General features: G+C 44.4%; 1 protein-coding gene across 1 annotated transcript in view; it reads right to left on the bottom strand.

Annotated features, from left to right (window-relative positions):
- Positions 1–31: 31 nt before the first annotated feature.
- Positions 32–20,543, bottom strand: part of LOC139376832 (polypeptide N-acetylgalactosaminyltransferase 2) — a 99,478-nt gene continuing 78,966 nt past the window's right edge. The window contains exons 4-16 of the mRNA XM_071119779.1: positions 14,972–15,070; positions 11,532–11,599; positions 10,927–10,992; positions 9,553–9,674; positions 8,201–8,288; positions 7,589–7,676; positions 6,471–6,574; positions 5,625–5,751; positions 4,646–4,738; positions 4,330–4,413; positions 3,957–4,083; positions 3,385–3,504; positions 32–3,074 (exon numbers count right to left, since the gene is read on the bottom strand). Coding sequence (XP_070975880.1) covers positions 2,919–3,074; positions 3,385–3,504; positions 3,957–4,083; positions 4,330–4,413; positions 4,646–4,738; positions 5,625–5,751; positions 6,471–6,574; positions 7,589–7,676; positions 8,201–8,288; positions 9,553–9,674; positions 10,927–10,992; positions 11,532–11,599; positions 14,972–15,070 — 1,342 coding nt within the window. The 3' untranslated portion in view covers positions 32–2,918. The remainder of the gene's footprint in view (positions 3,075–3,384; positions 3,505–3,956; positions 4,084–4,329; positions 4,414–4,645; positions 4,739–5,624; positions 5,752–6,470; positions 6,575–7,588; positions 7,677–8,200; positions 8,289–9,552; positions 9,675–10,926; positions 10,993–11,531; positions 11,600–14,971; positions 15,071–20,543) is intronic.

Raw genomic sequence — 20,543 nt, 5'->3', positions numbered from 1 at the left:
TTGAAGACTTAGCAAAGAAGGTCCACACCTCTTATATAAATGCATTTATTTAAGTTAATCATTTTTCCTCATTTAGTTGAATTTGCCATAACTATAAAACAATGAATTACAAGCGCTGTACAGTAGACCAACTCACTAGTAACTGCTGTTGCTTACAGTATGTGTATATAGACAAACGTACTGTATATACAAAGATATACACTTAAATGTTACCTCCATGCTGCCTCCCTTGCCACTGATTTGAATCAATCCAATTTTCCTACAGCAGTAAATAGAGGAACAAACCGTATTCAATATCCCAAATTACAATTTCTTGTGATCAATAATTTGGTTTCAGTCATCATTTAGTCAATGCACGTCCCTCACCTAAACTTGAATCACAAATTGTAATGACAATGCAAATCAAATAAGTAAATAACTTTGGCACATTGTGCTATGTAAACATTTCATCCAATTAAAATGTGGCTGTAATTCTAAGATTTTTTTTCCTCCGTAATTCCTAAAGTGAACAGCAAACTTCATTTTCACACAAGTCTTACTAAAAAGGCTTTATTCAATACTTGAACAACCGTTGCCACCATGTAGACAATGTTCACACAAGCAATCCCATTTAGTACTGTAGGCCTCCCTCTAACCAGCTGAACTTTCACATTTGAATTGTTACAATTGACATGATCTCTGAAATTGTTACAATTTCAACAGTGATGTGATGGCAGACAGCTCATACCATGTGCAACTTGTCATAATCCTACTAAACCTCTCTCACATGGGCGGTTACAACACCCCATAGTCCTGCTCACTCAGATCTCACACTCTGAACTGCAGATACTGCAGGTAAAAAATGGGATGTTACCTCTATCCCCTGCTCCACACCTCTTACTGTGGGATACCTCATCTCTTTGGCATTTTTGAAATGCAATACCTCCACACAAGTTAGAGATGGGAGCTGTTGCATCTGTTTTGTCGTTGTGATGCTTGTTTCTATACCGATGGTGGTTGGAGTCTCCCTATGTATACGAAGGTTTGACCAGAATGGTGTAGAACAAAGGGATATATGCATATATATAATGAGGGCTCACAAAATACAGACAGCAAATATTACTGAATAATTAGTAATTTGCTATTCTAGAATAAATTAATCTATTGAAATTGGGGGCATCCCAACCGAGACAAACAATGCCATGTCAATGGATGAATCTTTGCTTTCGTAAGTCGTTATAGGCTCCTTTGGCCATCACATTAGTGGTGGGTTCTGCTGCCCCTCAGAAACGAACAGTAACGTTTAAAGTACCACATAAATCACAAGCTAATGTATTAACCCAATCAGAATACACCCGAAGCAGATGCGAGCTAAATGCACAACAATGATACTGAAATAAGAACATCTTATTGCTTTTCTCCCTTGAGTCCAGTTAACTATAGCCGAATGACCTGCCCTCCCTTAAGAAACCTTTCACTAGCGCACAAAAACACATTCCCCTTTACAGTATGATGGATATCAAAAAAGGCAAAGACATCATTCACAAAGCATGCGTGCAATGTCGAGACAAACAAAAGGACAGAAAAAAAGACGCTCAAGTATTGGTACAACATGCAACACAAGGCCCTCCCATGTAAATGCTGTCTTTGTCGCTTACCTCAGATGAAGTGTACTTTTCTAAAATGGCAAATCACAAATAGTGACAATAAGGACTCCAATGTATACATACACTGTGTGTGAGAACATTTCAAGAACACTTCTAAGAATGGAAATGATGGTTCCAACATTACCCTGTAATAAACTCTTTACTAATTTGTATGAGGTTGTTACCATGGTAACACGAACACTGAAAAGGGAGAAGGGGAAAAAAAATCGATACAGTAAGTAGATACGTTTTTACTCACAAGAGCACAGTCAAGCAACGAGTATAAAGAAATATCAGTTCAATTTACTGTGTAACTTAGTTGATTATTCTACAGTATAATTGAACAAAAAATTATTAAATGTCTGTTACAAATGAATCAATAAACTTGGGACACTACTGCTTTTGCAAAGAAAAAAATACATGAATGATAAAAAAAATGTTTTCCATCCAATTGTGATGGGAAAAAGAAGGAAGAGTCGTAGCAACAAGTGCTACAATCTGATGACCCAGCAGCGATACATCCACACCCTCGACAACTCCTGGCCCCAAAAGTATCCATGAGAGACCCGCGAAGAGCACCCTTCTGATCAGACAACGCACCTTTTTACAACACGTGAGCAGGATGAAAATTCTGTATAATTGTAGAAGAAAAAAACAGATTTTGTTCTCTCCATCTCTTTACTGTTCACTCTGTCAGAACAGCCCACCAATCAGTAGAGAGCGTTTCAGTGAATGAACAGTGCGTAGAGTCCTTTCCCTTCTACCAGCAGGACCTTTAAGGGGCCAAACCCAACTGAAACCATACCAAAACTATCAGCTTTCTTCCTGGGCCGTCTCGGTCTAGTCAGGGAACCTCTATGGAATACGTCTTTTACATTCAACAAAGATAGATTACTTGAGAGAGGGAAGAGGACAACAAAATAAGTCGCATCCATTTCAGAAACGCAGTGAACTTCAGTGGAAAGAGATTTTTAAAAGAACACGTAAAAAAAACAAAAAAAACATCCAGAAAGTTAATTCCATTTCACCTGCATTAAGAAAAATAACATTCACTTTCCAAAGAGCAGGACTAAAGATGAAACACTGAGGTATATAGTTGAATGGAAAGCATCATCATCCCACTTGGTCTGTAGTTTCATATCCTTCCCTCTGTGTGTTGTGGCCCTTCCGGGGGCCTCCATCTGTCCGTCCATCTGTCCGTAGTTGTTGCTGGGTGGCTCTAGTCTATGTGGCTCCGGGGAGGAGAGCAGGAGGTGGTGGTGGAGGAGGTGGTGGTGGGGACACTGTCTCTCTCTAGAGTTGGAGGTTGAGAGTGAACTTCCACTGCTGGTTGAGGTTGGGGCTGCACACCTCCACTGTCAGCCCCCCAGTGCGTGCACTGTGGCTGTCCAGGCACAGGTTGCTACCCACGTGCCGCAACTTAGAGTTGCTCTCAATTTGCTCCCATTTCTGGAGACACACAAGGTGGGGACAGGAAGGGGGAGGTTGGGACATGGGGGAAACAAGGGTGACATCAGTCACAGGTTTGTATGTACTGTGAGTACTATAATCACTAATGGTTTCAATTGACAGTGAGTTTATGGTGAATTATATACAGTGCATATCAAAAGGGATCATCCCAATCCATCATAATCCACATTCCATGGCAAAACTAAATGAATGTTCTATTACCATGCTAACTGCCAGACTGAGGTGAGTCACTTTCATTTACTACTACTACTTTTTGATCGATCTGATCCGTGGTGCTCAGCTCGCTCACCTGTCTGCTGTCATTTTCCCTGCAGCCCTGCAGCTTGATTTGTGAGCCTGCGGTGCGGTCTACCACCGTCAGACAAAGGTCCATGTGCTTTACTGACTTGTCCTTGGTCAGCGCCCATTCCTGCGGACAAAGAGTGGGACACAGTGAATTTGCTACATTGGCACAGTTTAGGTACTCCTGAACAATTATACAGATCCACTTCTAAAGCGTTTGTCTTTGTCAAGTGTGAATATGTGATGTATACATGTTGTATGTTGAAAATCACACATATTTACACCAACAGTGGCTGGACTCCCAGAATCCCCTCCTCCAGCTTAGTATATGAGATCAATATGTTGTGGTAAGTGGGACATCAAAATGCATTTCATCAGTATGAATCGGAGACACCCAATCAAAGCATTAGTTGACTGTCCAGTACAATACCAACTCTTTGACATGTGCACTGTGACCCTCTGAAAAGCTGAGGCAGTAATTTATTTATAAAGTAAACCCACCTCATTGTGTTACCCAGCCCAGTGCACAGCTTGGTTATGTGTAATGGATCTGAGCAGTACCTGAGCCCTGAATGATACCTGATTTCCCCCAGCGTTGTGGCATTCGTAGACCCCCACCACTCCATCTGCAAAGTGTCCCAGCGTGTCTAAGCAGTTACCTCCCTGCTGCAGAGCACCAAAGGCAATGTCCTGATGGTCAGGGACCCTGAAGGGCCAGACACACAGCACAAGTCAAGGGGATGTCAAATCACAAGATGTGGGTATATGCCACCCACCGCAGTCTTTCCCCTAGTTTAATTTCTAAGTGGCAAGCAGCATAGGCCCCGAAACTCTGTTCTGCCTATATAATGGTAGGTTAAACAGTCAACAGTTATGTCTTTCCATTGAACTTTGTCCGTTTTCAAATAAATATATTGCTGGTCCACTGTGGTGGTGTGGTCTCTCTACTTACCGCAGCTCAGGGTACACGTTCTCCAGGTACCACTTGAATGGCTGGCAGCCCAGCCTCTTCTTCATTTCCATTCTGCTCTGAATGCTGCCAGACACACAGAGAGGAAACCCATGACTCATCTAATTACCAGCCATCTCAGAGAGACAGACAGCCGCAACATGACATCTGGAGACAACTGAGATCACTACTATAACTCGGTGTAGTACCTGACCTTCTGGAGGTGTCAGAAAAAGGGACATTTTGATATTCTATACAAGCTCAGCAGGGCAGTCTGCGATGCCATCATGGGAAGAACGGTGTCTGAAAGGACACTTACTTGCCATAGGGCACGTTTCGGGCCGAGGGCACAGCGGCGTAGTAGAAGTTCTTAAACTCGTCCATCCACACCTCTGCTGCTCGCCTTGTGTTCCTGTGGACGGACAGACACCACGTTAGAATACTTACAAAAATGTGTCCTTCCTGGTCCTTCCAGTCCTTGAAATAGTCACTGATCAGACCATTTCATGGTACAGTAGCCTAAAAAATATAGGCAATGTTATAGAACCTCTGCTTGGACCTATTCATTTGATCATATCTATTATTTCTTCAATGAAGGATGCTTGTCAAAATCATTTGAACAGGGCAAGAGAAAGTGATGAGGTGGTTCAGGCTTCAGAAAACACAGGAGGAGAGTGACAGTCCTCGACTATTTTGAGAAAAGAGCACACATCCTAAGACTTGGCAATCTGTGGGGTTTCCAGTGCTGTGTGACAGACTGGCAGTGAAGGAACGTTCACTCACTCTCATCGCATTGATGAATCACCCTGATGTGATGCATACTTGAACAGTGTTGACACTGCAGGGGTGAAGCCAAGATGAGAGCAGAGCTGAGGCTTCTGCTCTGACTGCGCCTCTATTTTAATGACTGCAGCTCAGCTAGACTTGAACAGCAGGTATTATGATGTGAATTTCAGAGGAATGAAACAGGCCCTCTATGGGCTACAACCGCAAGTTATGTCATTTGGCTAGCAGGTATTCACCCCGCCGCCTCAGCTTGAATTTCATTGGATCTTTGAGAACGGTAAAGGGGAAAATAAGGTAAAAAATAAGGGTAAAGTTAGTGGTATAACTCAATTGCCAGTTGTTAGCCTGTACAGTGGGTATTCTTTATGACTCATATTTCAAAACCCTAATGTACCGTCACTCTGGTTGGTTGTTATATGACAGTATGTAGAATAGGTTTTTACACATATTGGACCGAAGAGGGCAGACTTTAGCCAAGTCTAAATCACATCACAGGGACAATCAATAGTCACCTAGCAAACACGGTGCCACTGCCCCCAGGAAAGGTATATGGGTGCTGCTTCCTGAAGACGTGTCCCACTCGACTGCAGGGAATGATCTCTAGACTGCCGCCACACTGCCACACGCGGAAAGAGATCTCTGCAATGTCCAAACACAAAACACACATATTAATATAACGGTTTATGGCAAGGTTTTAGAGTTACATTTCATTGTGATATAACTTCCCACGGTTGGTACCTTCAATGTCAATATTTGGTATTAGGATCCCCATTAGCTGTTGCAAAAGCAGCAGCTACTCTTCCTGGGGTCCACACAAAACATGAAACATGGCATTATACAGAACATTAATAGACAAGAACAGAACTACATACATTGGTTTTTTAAAGACACACGTAGCCTACATATCACTACATACACACAAACTATCTAGGTCAAATAGGGGAGAGGCGTTGTGTTGTGAGGATTGCTTTATCAGTTTTTTAAAAACTTGGTTTACTGATTATTTGAGCAATAGGAGATGGATCAGAGTTCCATGCAATAAGGGCTCTATATAATACTATACACTTTTTTGAATTTGTTCTGGATTTGGGGACTGAAAAGACCCCTGGTGGCATGTCAGGTGGATTAAGTGTGTGTCAGAGCTGTGTGTAAATTGACTATGCAATCAATTTGGGATCAACACATTCTTTCTTATAAAAAGAAGAAGTGATGCAGTCCATCTCTCCTCAACTCTTGGTTGACATATGGACATCATAAACCAATCCAACAAAAGGTAGCGTGGGGCACACTTCCTCTCCCATTCCCCAGGCACACAATGTCACAAGCTCAAGCGTTCCTAGTGTTCTGTGTCCTATTACCTAGATTCTCTCCGCCCCACACATCCATCATCATGTCGTACTTCCCCAGCAACTCAAAGTAGTCCTTGTCCATGACAAATAGTCCGCCGGCAATCATGGGAGTCCTGAGAAAGAGGTAGGACCGAAAGTACAGTTCGTCAGGGTCATGAGACAAAACTGTGAGACAGACTAAGCAAAGTCAAGCCAAGTTTAGCTCTCCTACAGTCCTCTCATCAGCATGTGATGCACAGAGCCTGGCCCTGTAACCTGGCAGCAGCAGGGGATGTGGTGTCCTGTCCTCTGGCTGTCTGGAGGGAAGAATACACCACTTCTGCTCAGAGGCCATTTTGTTTTCAAAAGGAAGAAATACATAATGAGCATCTTGAACTAGTCTGCTGTTGTTCTCTCTTAAATGAACTTTTGGGAAATCCATGGCTCTAGTGGAAGATTTTAAACTAAACAAATTATGAAAAATGACTTGTCATCCTTTGGGTTAATTACCATCACCTAGCGAAGAGGAACAAAATGCATTTTAGGAAATTAAGGGCCAAATTCAAATTCTAGCCTTTGGATATCGATTAAATGCTGCCATCTGTTGGTAAACCATGGTTCACTGAGAGAATGCATCTGACATTGGGTTACTTAGTTAAACAATCATTTCTGTGAGCTCATATTGATTGAACAAATCAACGTTTTTGCCCTCTCTTCTGATCTACAAGTGATATAATTGCAGGAAAATAGGTCAATGTACTAAATCTATCCTTTAACAGCAATATCCCCATCAAATATCTTCTCCCTTATCACCATACACAGTTTAAGACAAAGCTGGATAAGATGATACGAACATCTTCAATCACCTCTGCCTTTGTTTACTGCACTCGCTGATGTCATACGGCACCGTAGATGTCTGGGACAAAACAGGACTTAGAGGCTCAAAGGCTCCGGGTCTTTTTGAGGAGCATTGGCCCGTATTCCCCAGAGTGCTCAGTTCTGACGCTGCACACTGATACTGACATCTAATGCTGCCTGCCTCAGCATCTCCTCCAGCAGGCCCAGATGCGTAGCTATGAATTATTAGTAGAGGTGAGGCTGGCAGGAAAGGGCAGCAGAAAGAACAGACAGAGCAGAGGGTGGCTTACTTGATTGGAGCAGTGGGGTTTCCTTGACGTGCCCTCCTCTGCTCCAGGGTCATATAGTCCCACTTGAAGACCAGGTTCCAATCAAATCCTAGAGGTGGAAAAACACACACACCAGGTACAGATTAGGTTTCAAGTGATTTCAAGGGAATAAGAGTTGAGTCATTTTGACAACAGGAAAAAGCCACGCTGGTTGTCAGATGTGATTGTATTCCTACTAAAACTTATATAACACAATGCCTATCTGATATATATCATATCTGTGGCATTCCCTCTATTTTCTTATGGCTGTACATAACACTTCTCATAAGCCGTATAGAATACACAACGACACCGTGCTAATGTTATCTGCCTATATCCTTGGACGAATCAATCAAATAGCTTCCATTCCAAAGGGTATTCCCATTTTCAAGATTTATCATGTACTTATTCTCTTCTTTGCTTTCACACACATGCACAGTCACAGCCAGCCAGCCACACACACCAAAAAACCTAGACATCTTTGGCAGAAGGTGACTTTGGGCACCGAGTGGAAAACTGCAGTGTGATTTTCCTAAAGGCCAGCCTGCCCTAGAGAGGAAAGGAAAGCTGCTGGCGTAGATGAGTGGGATTTACCTCCTTTGAGATCGGCCGAGGCGCCTACGTACTGGAAGTTGTCCATGTTGATGACGTCGATGATGGGGGAAACAACTCGCGTTTTGTCCTGTTGGAGAAGTAAAGAGAGATTAAGATGGGACACAAAGATCTAGAGTGTTCCGCTAGATTTTGCTACATTATTTTCCAGGCGTTCCACAAAGACTCCAAACATCCAGGCCCCTCTGCCACCAAAACTGTTAATTTTAACCAAAAGAAGCCAGAAAGTATTTTATGGGGTGGGCATGGGGGCAACAGAGGTAGGTGGTCTCTCAATTCAAACCAATTGAGAGACTGTCCACTGGATCTGAATTCAGCATTACTGAAGGACTGAAATATTCAGTAAAACTACTGCATAATTTCAATCCAGACACTGGATAAAAGCTATAACAAAGTTAGTCCAAAACAGATCTACGGCGAGTCAAACGTTTGCCCAAATTTGTACTTAAATATATAAGCCTAACGCAGCCAGAACACAAATAGATTTCCAAAAGGGAAGTGGATGATTTGCTGAGAGTGACATAATCAGATGGATTGAATCATTGCAGAGCTATTCCATGTCTTTTGTTGGAACAACAGAACTACAGCAGTGACAGTGTTCCATGGAAGATTGGTCAAACCAACGGTGAGTTAGAGCTCATTAAATCATATTACTTAGTTTTTCCTAAACTGTTCAGACCCGACAGCAGTAAACAAGTGTTGAAGCCAAGTGAACACAGTAAAAAATCCTGGAAAACTCAAGAGGGGTTGAAAGGCTGTGTTATTCTGTTTGTTTGCAAGTGCGTGTGTGTGTGTCTTTGTGGGTGTGTCTTTGAACTGTCCTTGCTGGGCAGGTGCCCAACAGGATGCACGTCCTGGTGCAATGCACTTGTTTGCTAGCGGAGGGTGCGGCAGCTCCTCCCCACAACTGAGTGACACGTACAGTAGGTAATACTCTTGAAGCTTGTCGATATTGCATTCTTTAGCAACTAGTCATGTTTACCCTACCTGGCTGAACCCCAAACTGTCCCTCTGTCTGTGTATCCATTTAAGAAGCTTGAGTGTGTCTAACTGTGCTATTCTCAGCCCCTCTGAGTCACCAATGTCTGTCAGTGTGTTCATCCATCAGTGTGTCTGTCTGGCTGTCTGTCCGTCCGTCCGTCTGTCATTGTGTGTGTCTGTCTGTCTCCCTGTCCACCTGCCCCCTGCCAGTGTCTTTGTGTCTGTCTTCCTGCCTGTCTGAGAAATCTCCAGGTGCGCTCTCCTCTCTCTGCAAACACAACAACTCAACAGATCAGCGCAGTGAGCAGCACTCAATGTCAGGTGTGTGTTCTGTGACTGTGGGCCACACTGACCTCAGCCACTCTCTCCAGCAGCGGTTCCAGCCAGTGTTCGTTACACTCGCAATGGCTGTCCAGGAAGGTGAGAACACTGGCAGTGGCTGCGTCGGCCCCCCTCACCCGAGATCTCATCAGGCCTGTGGAGGTGTCAACAACATGATGTAATCTACAAATACACAATGGGCTATTCATGTGTGCGAGGCTCTAACTTCTTTATCTAAGTATACTTATTGCCCAACACTGGTTCTCTGAAGTTTGGGATGTGCATATCACCAAAATATGGTTAAATTATTAAAGTGATAGCTGCAATGAGTGTACAAAACATTAGGAACACCTGCTCTTTCCATGACATCGTCTGACCAGGTGAATCCAGGTGAAAGCTATGATCCCTTATTGATGTCACTTGATCTATCCAGTGAAGATGAATTGGAGGAGAATGATTTTTAAACCTAGAGACAATTGAGACATGGATTGTGTATGTGTGCCATTCAGAGGGTTAATGGACAAGACAAAAGATTGCATTTGAATGGTGTATGGTAGTAGATGCCAGGAACACCAGTTTGTGTCAAGAACTGCAACACAGCTGGATTTTTCACACTCAACAGTTTCCTGTGTGTATCAAGAATGGTCCACCACCCAAAGGACATCCAGACAACTTGACACAACTGTGGGAAGCATTGTAGTCAACATGAGCCAGCATCCCTGTGGAACGCTTTGACACCTTGTAGAGTCCATGCTCTGACAAATTGAAGCTGTTCTGAGGGCAAAAAGGGGGGTGGAACTCCATATTAGGAAGGTGTTCTTAATGTTTTGTACACTCAGTATATTTAATTAGTAAGTTTTAATGGACTTCTGAAGTCATCTAGTATCTTTGCTGAAGTGCTAGCTCATATTAACTTTCTTTGATCCCGGGTTCGATAATTAAATTCATGCTTAATTGGTTGAAGGGGGCAGTGTGCGATTGTGGAGTTGTAAATGAGGTAATCAGTTTTGCAGAGATAGCGATAATGAACAGAGGACTGCAGCCAGGTATTTTTTGGCCCAATGTTCTTTCTATTGGACAGCACACAAAGCACTTTTCAAAAATATACTCTGCTTGTTACAAACTCTTCATTGTTCTGGAGTGTATATTTTCTCCCCGTTGGCCCCTATAAACCTGTTCAGTGCTTTTCATGAGAATTGCCTTAACAATCAGGACTCTGTTTTAAACTCAATCCTTTCCTAGCCCAAATAATATTTATCTGCTTTTACAACTGGCAAATCACTGATTAAGGTACATGCAGCGTTGGACAAGGTCAATAAAAATGGGATTCAAATACTATGATGAATGAAGCCTGACCACTCATTTCCAACTAACAGTTTTATTCCTTTTCCCATTTGTCCACTCACCTTCTCGGCGATCATTTCGAAGAACCCGGATCTTCTCAATTTTCCCCAACAAGGCTCCATCCTCCGCTGAACCACGAGACACCAAAGGTTATTAAAATAAACCATCTATATACATGTCAAAGAAACATCTATATAGGCCTTGTAATGGGTTTATGAAGACTTCATTCAGTTCTGTATCATATAAAGAGGGACCAAAGGTTTACGGAGTGGCCCAGACACTGACGGACAACAACTCTAGAACGACTCAAATATCAAAGTAGCTTCAATCTATCTCAAAACACTTTAATGTACAACAAGAGACCTTGATGAAAACTATGGAGGGAAATAAAAACACATATGATAGGCGTGATGTCTGTTAAAGTGTCTGGAGTGCACAGCCATCAAAGCCCAAGCAAGAGGCATGTGCCCTTAGGTTCGGGGGTCACCCAGAGTTGAGAGGGAGGGAGGCTCGAAAATGGTTCAGGACAGGGGCTTTAGTTTACAGACTGGGTGGTGGGGGAGAGAAGGGCCTGGAACCTCTAAACCAGTGCCAGTACTGATCCAGAGTGACAGAGGCACAGGGCAAAAGAGAGAGAGTTAAGGCCACTCATCAAACAGAAACTCACGGTTGTCGCTGTAATCGTCCACCAGTATAATCTCCTTGACAAGGTGTGGGGGACTCTTCTTAAGAACACTGGAGTGGGAGGGGAGGGAGGGAGGGAGGGAGAGGGTTAGACATGGGTTAGTATCAAAATCAAATCAAATTTTATTTGTCACATACACATGGTTAGCAGATGTTAATGCGAGTGTAGCGAAATGCTTGTGCTTCTAGTTCCGACAATGCAGTAATAACCAACAAGTAATCTAACTAACAATTCCAAAACTACTGTCTTGTACACAGTGTGAGGGGATAAAGAATATGTACATAAGGATATATGAATGAGTGATGGTACAGAGCAGCATAGGCAGATACAGTAGATTGTATCGAGTACAGTATATACATATGAGATGAGTATGTAAACAAAGTGGCATAGTTAAAGTGGCTAGTGATACATGTATTACATAAGGATACAGTCGATGATATAGAGTACAGTATATACGTATGCCTATGAGATGAATAATGTAGGGTAAGTAACATTATATAAGGTAGCATTGTTTAAAGTGGCTAGTGATATATTTACATCATTTCCCATCAATTCCCATTATTAAAGTGGCTGGAGTTGAGTCAGTGTCAGTGTGTTGGCAGCAGCCACTCAATGTTAGTGGTGGCTGTTTAACAGTCTGATAGCCTTGAGATAGAAGCTGTTTTTCAGTCTCTCGGTCCCAGCTTTGATGCACCTGTACTGACCTCGCCTTCTGGATGATAGCGGGGTGAACAGGCAGTGGCTCGGGTGGTTGATGTCCTTGATGATCTTTATGGCCTTCCTGTGACATCGGGTGGTGTAGGTGTCCTGGAGGGCAGGTAGATTGCCCCCGGTGATGCGTTGTGCAGACCTCACTACCCTCTGGAGAGCCTTACGGTTGAGGGCGGAGCAGTTGCCGTACCAGCCCGCCAGGATGCTCTCGATTGTGCATCTGTAGAAGTTTGTGAGTGCTTTTGGTGACAAGCCGAATTTCTTCAGCCTCCTGAGGTTGAAGAGGCGCTGCTGCGCCTTCTTCACAATGCTGTCTGTGTGAGTGGACCAATTCAGTTTGTCTGTGATGTGTATGCCGAGGAACTTAAAACTTGCTACCCTCTCCACTACTGTTCCATCGATGTGGATAGGGGGGTGTTCCCTCTGCTGTTTCCTGAAGTCCACAATCATCTCCTTAGTTTTGTTGACGTTGAGTGTGAGGTTATTTTCCTGACACCACACTCCGAGGGCCCTCACCTCCTCCCTGTAGGCCGTCTCGTCGTTGTTGGTAATCAAGCCTACCACTGTTGTGTCGTCCGCAAACTTGATGATTGAGTTGGAGGCGTGCGTGGCCACGCAGTCGTGGGTGAACAGGGAGTACAGGAGAGGGCTCAGAACGCACCCTTGTGGGGCCCCAGTGTTGAGGATCAGCGGGGAGGAGATGTTGTTGCCTACCCTCACCACCTGGGGGCGGCCCGTCAGGAAGTCCAGTACCCAGTTGCACAGGGCGGGGTCGAGACCCAGGGTCTCGAGCTTGATGACGAGCTTGGAGGGTACTATGGTGTTGAATGCCGAGCTGTAGTCAATGAACAGCATTCTCACATAGGTATTCCTCTTGTCCAGATGGGTTAGGGCAGTGTGCAGTGTGGTTGAGATTGCATCGTCTGTGGACCTATTTGGGCGGTAAGCAAATTGGAGTGGGTCTAGGGTGTCAGGTAGGGTGGAGGTGATATGGTCCTTGACTAGTCTCTCAAAGCACTTCATGATGACGGAAGTGAGTGCTACGGGGCGGTAGTCGTTTAGCTCAGTTACCTTAGCTTTCTTGGGAACAGGAACAATGGTGGCCCTCTTGAAGCATGTGGGAACAGCAGACTGGTATAGGGATTGATTGAATATGTCCGTAAACACACCGGCCAGCTGGTCTGCGCATGCTCTGAGGGCGCGGCTGGGGATGCCGTCTGGGCCTGCAGCCTTGCGAGGGTTAACACGTTTAAATGTCTTACTCACCTCGGCTGCAGTGAAGGAGAGACCGCAAGTTTTCGTTGCAGGCCGTGTCAGTGGCACTGTATTGTCCTCAAAGCGGGCAAGAAAGTTATTTAGTCTGCCTGGGAGCAGGACATCCTGGTCCGTGACTGGGCTGGATTTCTTCCTGTAGTCCGTGATTGACTGTAGACCCTGCCACATGCCTCTTGTGTCTGAGCCGTTGAATTGAGATTCTACTTTGTCTCTGTACTGACGCTTAGCTTGTTTGATAGCCTTGCGGAGGGAATAGCTGCACTGTTTGTATTCGGTCATGTTACCAGACACCTTGCCCTGATTAAAAGCAGTGGTTTGCGCTTTCAGTTTCACACGAATGCTGCCATCAATCCACGGTTTCTGGTTAGGGAATGTTTTAATCGTTGCTATGGGAACGACATCTTCAACGCACGTTCTAATGAACTCGCACACCGAATCAGCGTATTCGTCAATGTTGTTGTCTGACGCAATACGAAACATGTCCCAGTCCACGTGATGGAAGCAGTCTTGGAGTGTGGAGTCAGCTTGGTCGGACCAGCGTTGGACAGACCTCAGCGTGGGAGCCTCTTGTTTTAGTTTCTGTCTGTAGGCAGGGATCAACAAAATGGAGTCGTGGTCAGCTTTTCCGAAAGGGGGGCGGGGCAGGGCCTTATATGCGTCGCGGAAGTTAGAGTAACAATGATCCAAGGTCTTTCCACCCCTGGTTGCGCAATCGATATGCTGATAAAATTTGGGGAGTCTTGTTTTCAGATTAGCCTTGTTAAAATCCCCAGCTACAATGAATGCAGCCTCCGGATAAATGGTTTCCAGTTTGCAAAGAGTCAAATAAAGTTCATTCAGAGCCAACGATGTGTCTGCTTGGGGGGGGATATATACGGCTGTGATTATAATCGAAGAGAATTCTCTTGGTAGATAATGCGGTCTACATTTGATTGTGAGGAATTCTAAATCAGGTGAACAGAAGGATTTGAGTTCCTGTATGTTTCTTTCATCACACCATGTCACGTTAGTCATAAGGCATACGCCCCCGCCCCTCTTTTTACCAGAAAGATGTTTTTTCCTGTCTGCGCGATGCGTGGAGAAACCTGTTGGCTGCACCGCTTCGGATAGCGTCTCTCCAGTAAGCCACGTTTCCGTGAAGCAAAGAACGTTACAGTCTCTATCTCCAGGCCTAGCCTGTGTGTGTGTGTGTGTGTGTGTGTGTGTGTGTGTGTGTGTGTGTGTGTGTGTGTGTGTGTGTGTGTGTGTGTGTGTGTGTGTGTGTGTGTGTGTGTGTGCGTGTGGACCATTCTTGATACACACAGGAAACTGTTGAGCGTGAAAAATCCAGCTGTGTTGCTGTTCTTGACACAAACTGGTGTTCCTGGCATGTGTGTGTGTGTGTGTGTGTGTGTGTGTGTGTGTGTGTGTGTGTGTGTGTGTGTGTGCGCGCTCACCTGACTACGGTGCGGAGCAGAGCTGAGCGGGCCTCATTGTGGAAGGTAATGACCACACTCGAAGCAGGCAGCTCAGTCTTCCACTGTTTATGCCGGCAGCTGAAGGAGACAGGAAAACACGCAAATTGATTAGGGCACTGAAAGCACACTCGATGGCCAAAAAGGACCAATTATCTACCTTTAAACAAGATTTTAAAATTAGCTGGTGTTGTGTGCTCAAACACGCTGGCTGAATAACTTTAGCTTTTGGAGTTTGAATACATTGGTCTGGGTCCGGAGATTTAATCTGTATCCTACATAAAAATAGGCTCTATTTTGCACACACTCTTGTGACGGTTTGGTGAAGATGTGATCGACAGCAAGTCTTGCTTGCTTAAGCGATGGAGGCTCAGACAAGCCCCTTAAGATTTCAATATGACAGAGATGGGCTAATCCGCTAGAGTCCAGTCACCAGCAGCTTCGGCTTTGAGTATGGGTGAGAGCATAGAGGTTCCCCAAGTCAAACCCATCGACACAGAGACTGCCCATGACGAGCCTCCTTGGAGAGAAAATTGAGAAATGGAGGGACAAGAGTAAGGCTTTGACGTCAATCAATGCTTCCTAAAGGAGTTACAAGACAAGACACGACTCTCCCTCAGCAGGAATCACTCCAGGCAAAAAATAGCTGCTCATAGTTCCCAGAGCAGAGGTCAACTATGGGAGTAGTCCACATAGTACAGAGCACAGCAAGTACTGTATCATCCGGGCCAAGAAAAATACTCAAATACTGAAAATACTCAGTGTATTTTCAAATACAAATATTTAAAAATGCCCCAAGCATTTGAACCCAGGTCTGGTTGGTCTTAGGGGTATTAGACATTTATTTGGAAAAAAGTAAGCTATTTGAAAATAGAAGGTGAATTGGACACGTCATTTGAAAATACTAAAATACACAGAAAATAAGTATTTCAAATATAAATACTTAAATTCCTAACCTACATTACTGTTAGGACTGCATTCGCATTAAAGTCCATGCTGAAGGCTGCTTCTCTGTTCTTCAAATGAATCTAAACCAGTCTAGTAAACCATCCCAGGCTTAACCAAGCCCTTGACACCGTCTTGCTGTACCATCAAAAAAAACTGTGGCACTCCCTTTTCATTGCACAGACAACAATTAGGCTTCATACTTCATGTATGGCATGTAATGTAGGTCCCTCTGAGCTATGTAATTAAAATGAGGTGTCAGTAACAAGATACTGTAGGGAGGGGATATAAAAGACAAGCACAAATGAAAAACAAGCACAGCTGATGAGTTGCTTTGTATAGTCTACTGCCTGGTCCTTTGGTGGCCTCACGTGCAGGCCGTTCAGCGCCTCATAATGTAACTGGCTCACCTCCCTCATTAAATATGTATCCGGCAGTGTACACTGAGAACGCTTCATTAGAATTGGAGAGAGTGGCCAAAACAGCAGACAGCGGTTACCGAGTCCACGCTGGGTCGACAACGGACAATACATAAAACATTCCAATTAAGACCTGCGGCCTCCATGTCTACTGCCATCCAAGTTAATGGCCTGTCTGAAGATTAAAGAAGCCAAGCAATTTAAACTGGTCAACAACAAAAAAAGGACACAGAAATAAAAGGCATCTGTTGTGACAAGAATCAGAGGAGGCGGAATCTCTCATCTAAGTGTTCGATGGTGCTGGGCAGACAGCTGCAGGCAGTGCAGAGACAGGAAAGGTGGCGCCGTAATGTATGGTTGTCATCTTGCGAGATCGGAACAACTTTGCTATTTTGTGATACTTCTGGCGTTTATCATTACTTTTTTTGCACAACATGTATCGCATCTGCCGTGGTCTCTGTGTAATTCCGACTCAATTTTCAGGCTATCCAAGAGGAAACGCCGGCGCAAGAGAGGGTGAGCCCTGGCAAGGTGAAGGCTATCCAACTCGATGGATTCTCCATTCCCCCGAGTGGACAGGACATTGGATTCAGGGAAATTGAGAGGGGGAGTGGTATGCCTCTTCATCTACAGCAAATGGTATGCCGACTCTAGCGCAATGGAAGTCTCGACCCATTGTTCACCTGTCTTGGAATACCTGATGGTCAAATGCCACCCCTAAAAGTATTTAGTCAGCCACCAATTGTGGAAGTTCTACCACTTAAAAAGATGAGAGAGGCCTGTAATTTTCATCATAGGTACACTTCAACTAAGACAGACAATTTTTTTTTTAAATCCCAGAAAATCACGGTGGAAAATAAGTATTTGGTCACCTACAAACAAGCAAGATTTCTGGCTCTCACAGACCTGTAACTTCTTCTTTAAGAGGCTCCTCTGTCCTCCACTCGTTACCTGTATTAATGGCACCTGTTTGAACTTGTTATCAGTATAAAAGACACCACAACCTCAAACAGTCACACTCCAAACTCCACTATGGCCAAGACCAAAGAGCTGTCAAAGGACACCAGAAACAAAATTGTAGACCTGCACCAGGCTGGGAAGACTGAATCTGCAATAGGTAAGCAGCTTGGTTTGAAGAAATCAACTATGGGAGCAATTATAAGGAAATGGAAGACATACAAGACCACTGATAATCTCCCTCGATCTGGGGCTCCACGCAAGATCTCACCCCATGGGGTCAAAATGATCACAAGAACGGTGAGCAAAAATCCCAGAACCACACGGGGGGACCTAGTGAATGACCTGCAGAGAGCTGGGACCAAAGTAACAAAGCCTACCATCAGTAACACACTACGCCGCCAGGGACTCAAATTCTGCAGTGCCAGACGTGTCCCCCTGCTTAAGCCAGTACATGTCCAAGCCCAGCTGAAGTTTGCTAGAGAGCATTTGGATGATCCAGAAGAAGATTGGGAGAATGTCATATGGTCAGATGAAACCAAAATAGAACATTTTGGTAAAAACTCAACTCGTCGTGTTTGGAGGACAAAGAATGCTGAGTTGCATCCAAAGAACACCATACCTACTGTGAAGCATGGGGGTGGAAACATCATGCTTTGGGGCTGTTTTTCTGCAAAGGGACCAGGACGACTGATCCGTGTAAAGGAAAGAATGAATGGGGCCATGTATCGTGAGATTTTGAGTGAAAACCTCCTTCCATCAGCAAGGGCATTGAAGATGAAACGTGGCTGGGTCTTTCAGCATGACAATGATCCCAAACATACCGCCCGGGCAATGAAGGAGTGGCTTCGTAAGAAGCATTTCAAGGTCCTGGAGTGGCCTAGCCAGTCTCCAGATCTCAACCCCATAGAAAATCTTTGGAGGGAGTTGAAAGTCCGTGTTGCCCAGCAACAGCCCCAAAACATCACTGCTCTAGAGGAGATCTGCATAGAGGAATGGGCCAAAATACCAGCAACAGTGTGTGAAAACCTTGTGAAGACTTACAGAAAACGTTTGACCTCTGTCATTGCCAACAAAGGGTATATAACAAAGTATTGAGAAACATTTGTTATTGACCAAATACTTATTTTCCACCATAATTTGCAAATAAATTAATTAAAAATCCTACAATGTGATTTTCTGGATTTTTTTTCTCATTTTGTCTGTCATAGTTGAAGTGTGCCTATGATGAAAATTACAGGCCTCTCATCTTTTTAAGTGGGAGAACTTGCACAATTGGTGGCTGACTAAATACTTTTTTGTCCCACTGTACATATGTATGACGATTTTTGTAATTTGAATTTCGTGCTCTGCAATTTCACCGGATGTTGTCAAGGCCGGGCGCTAGCAGTTTGCCTATCCCAAAGAGGTTTTAACAAGACATTTGTGGAGTGGTTGAAAACAAGTTTTAATGACTCCAACCTAAGTGTATGTCAATTTCCGACTTCAACTGTGTGTGTGTGTGTGTGTGTGTGTGTGTGTGTGTGTGTGTGTGTGTGTGTGTGTGTATATATATATATATATATATATATATATATATATATATATACACACAGTACAACAAATCAAATCAAATTTATTTATATAGCCCTTCGTACATCAGCTGATACCTCAAAGTGCTGTACAGAAACCTAGCCTAAAACCCCAAACAGCAAGCAATGCAGGTGTAGAAGCACGGTGGCTAGGAAAAACTTCCTAGAAAGGCCAAAACCTAGGAAGAAACCTAGAGAGGAACCAGGCTATGTGGGGTGGCCAGTCCTCTTCTGGCTGTGCCGGGTGGAGATTATAACAGAACATGGCCAAGATGTTCAAATGTTCATAAATGACCAGCATGGTCAAATAATAATAATCACAGGCAGAACAGTTGAAACTGGAGCAGCAGCACGGCCAGGTGAACTGGGGACAGCAAGGAGTCATCATGTCAGGTAGTCCTGAGGCATGGTCCTAGGGCTCAGGTCCTCAGAGAGAGAGAAAGAAAGAGGGAATTAGAGAGAGCATACTTAAATTCACACAGGACACCGGATAGGACAGGAGAAGTACTCCAGATATAACAAACTGACCCTAGCCCCCCGACACAAACTACTGCAGCATAAATACTGGAGGCTGAGACAGGAGGGGTCAGGAGACACTGTGGCCCCATCCGAGGACACCCCCGGACAGGGCCAAACAGGAAGGATATAACCCCACCCACTTTGCCAAAGCACAGCCCCCACACCACTAGAGGGATATCTTCAACCACCAATTTACCATCCTGAGACAAGGCCGAGTATAGCCCACAAAGATCTCCGCCAAGGCACAACCCAAGGGGGGGCGCCAACCCAGACAGGAAGATCACATCAGTGACTCAACCCACTCAAGTGACGCACCCCTCCTAGGGACGTTATGAAAGAGCCCTAGTAAGCCAGTGACTCAGCCCCTGTAATAGGGTTAGAGGCAGAGAATTCCAGTGGAAAGAGGAGAACCGGCCAGGCAGAGAAAGCAAGGGCGGTTCGTTGCTCCAGAGCCTTTCCCTTCACCTTCACACTCCTGGGCCAGACTACACTCAATCATATGACCCACTGAAGAGATGAGTCTTCAGTAAAGACTTAAAGGTTGAGACCGAGTTTGCGTCTCTCACATGGGTAGGCAGACCATTCCATAAAAATGGAGCTCTGTAGGAGAAAGCCCTGCCTCCAGCTGTTTGCTTAGAAATTCTAGGGACAATTAGGAGGCCTGCGTCTTGTGACCGTAGCGTACGTGTAGGTATGTACGGCAGGACCAAATCAGAGAGATAGGTAGGAGCAAGCCCATGTAATGCTTTGTAGGTTAGCAGTAAAACCTTGAAATCAGCCCTTGCCTTGACAGGAAGCCAGTGTAGGGAGGCTAGCACTGGAGTAATATGATCAAATATTTTGGTTCTAGTCAGAATTCTAGCAGCCGTATTTAGCACTAACTGAAGTTTATTTAGTGCTTTATCCGGGTAGCCGGAAAGTAGAGCATTGCAGTAGTCTAACCTAGAAGTGACAAAAGCATGGATTCATTTTTCTGCATCATTTTTGCAATGTTACGTAGATGGAAAAAAGCTGTCCTTGAAACAGTCTTGATGTGTTCTTCAAAAGAGAGATCAGGGTCCAGAGTAACGCCGAGGTCCTTCACAGTTTTATTTGAGACGACTGTACAACCATTAAGATTAATTGTCAGATTCAACAGAAGAT

Source organism: Oncorhynchus clarkii, chromosome 20, assembly GCF_045791955.1.
Source record: "Oncorhynchus clarkii lewisi isolate Uvic-CL-2024 chromosome 20, UVic_Ocla_1.0, whole genome shotgun sequence".
In the NCBI taxonomy this organism is placed as follows: domain Eukaryota; kingdom Metazoa; phylum Chordata; class Actinopteri; order Salmoniformes; family Salmonidae; genus Oncorhynchus; species Oncorhynchus clarkii.
This window is presented reverse-complemented; position numbering and strand designations above follow the sequence as displayed.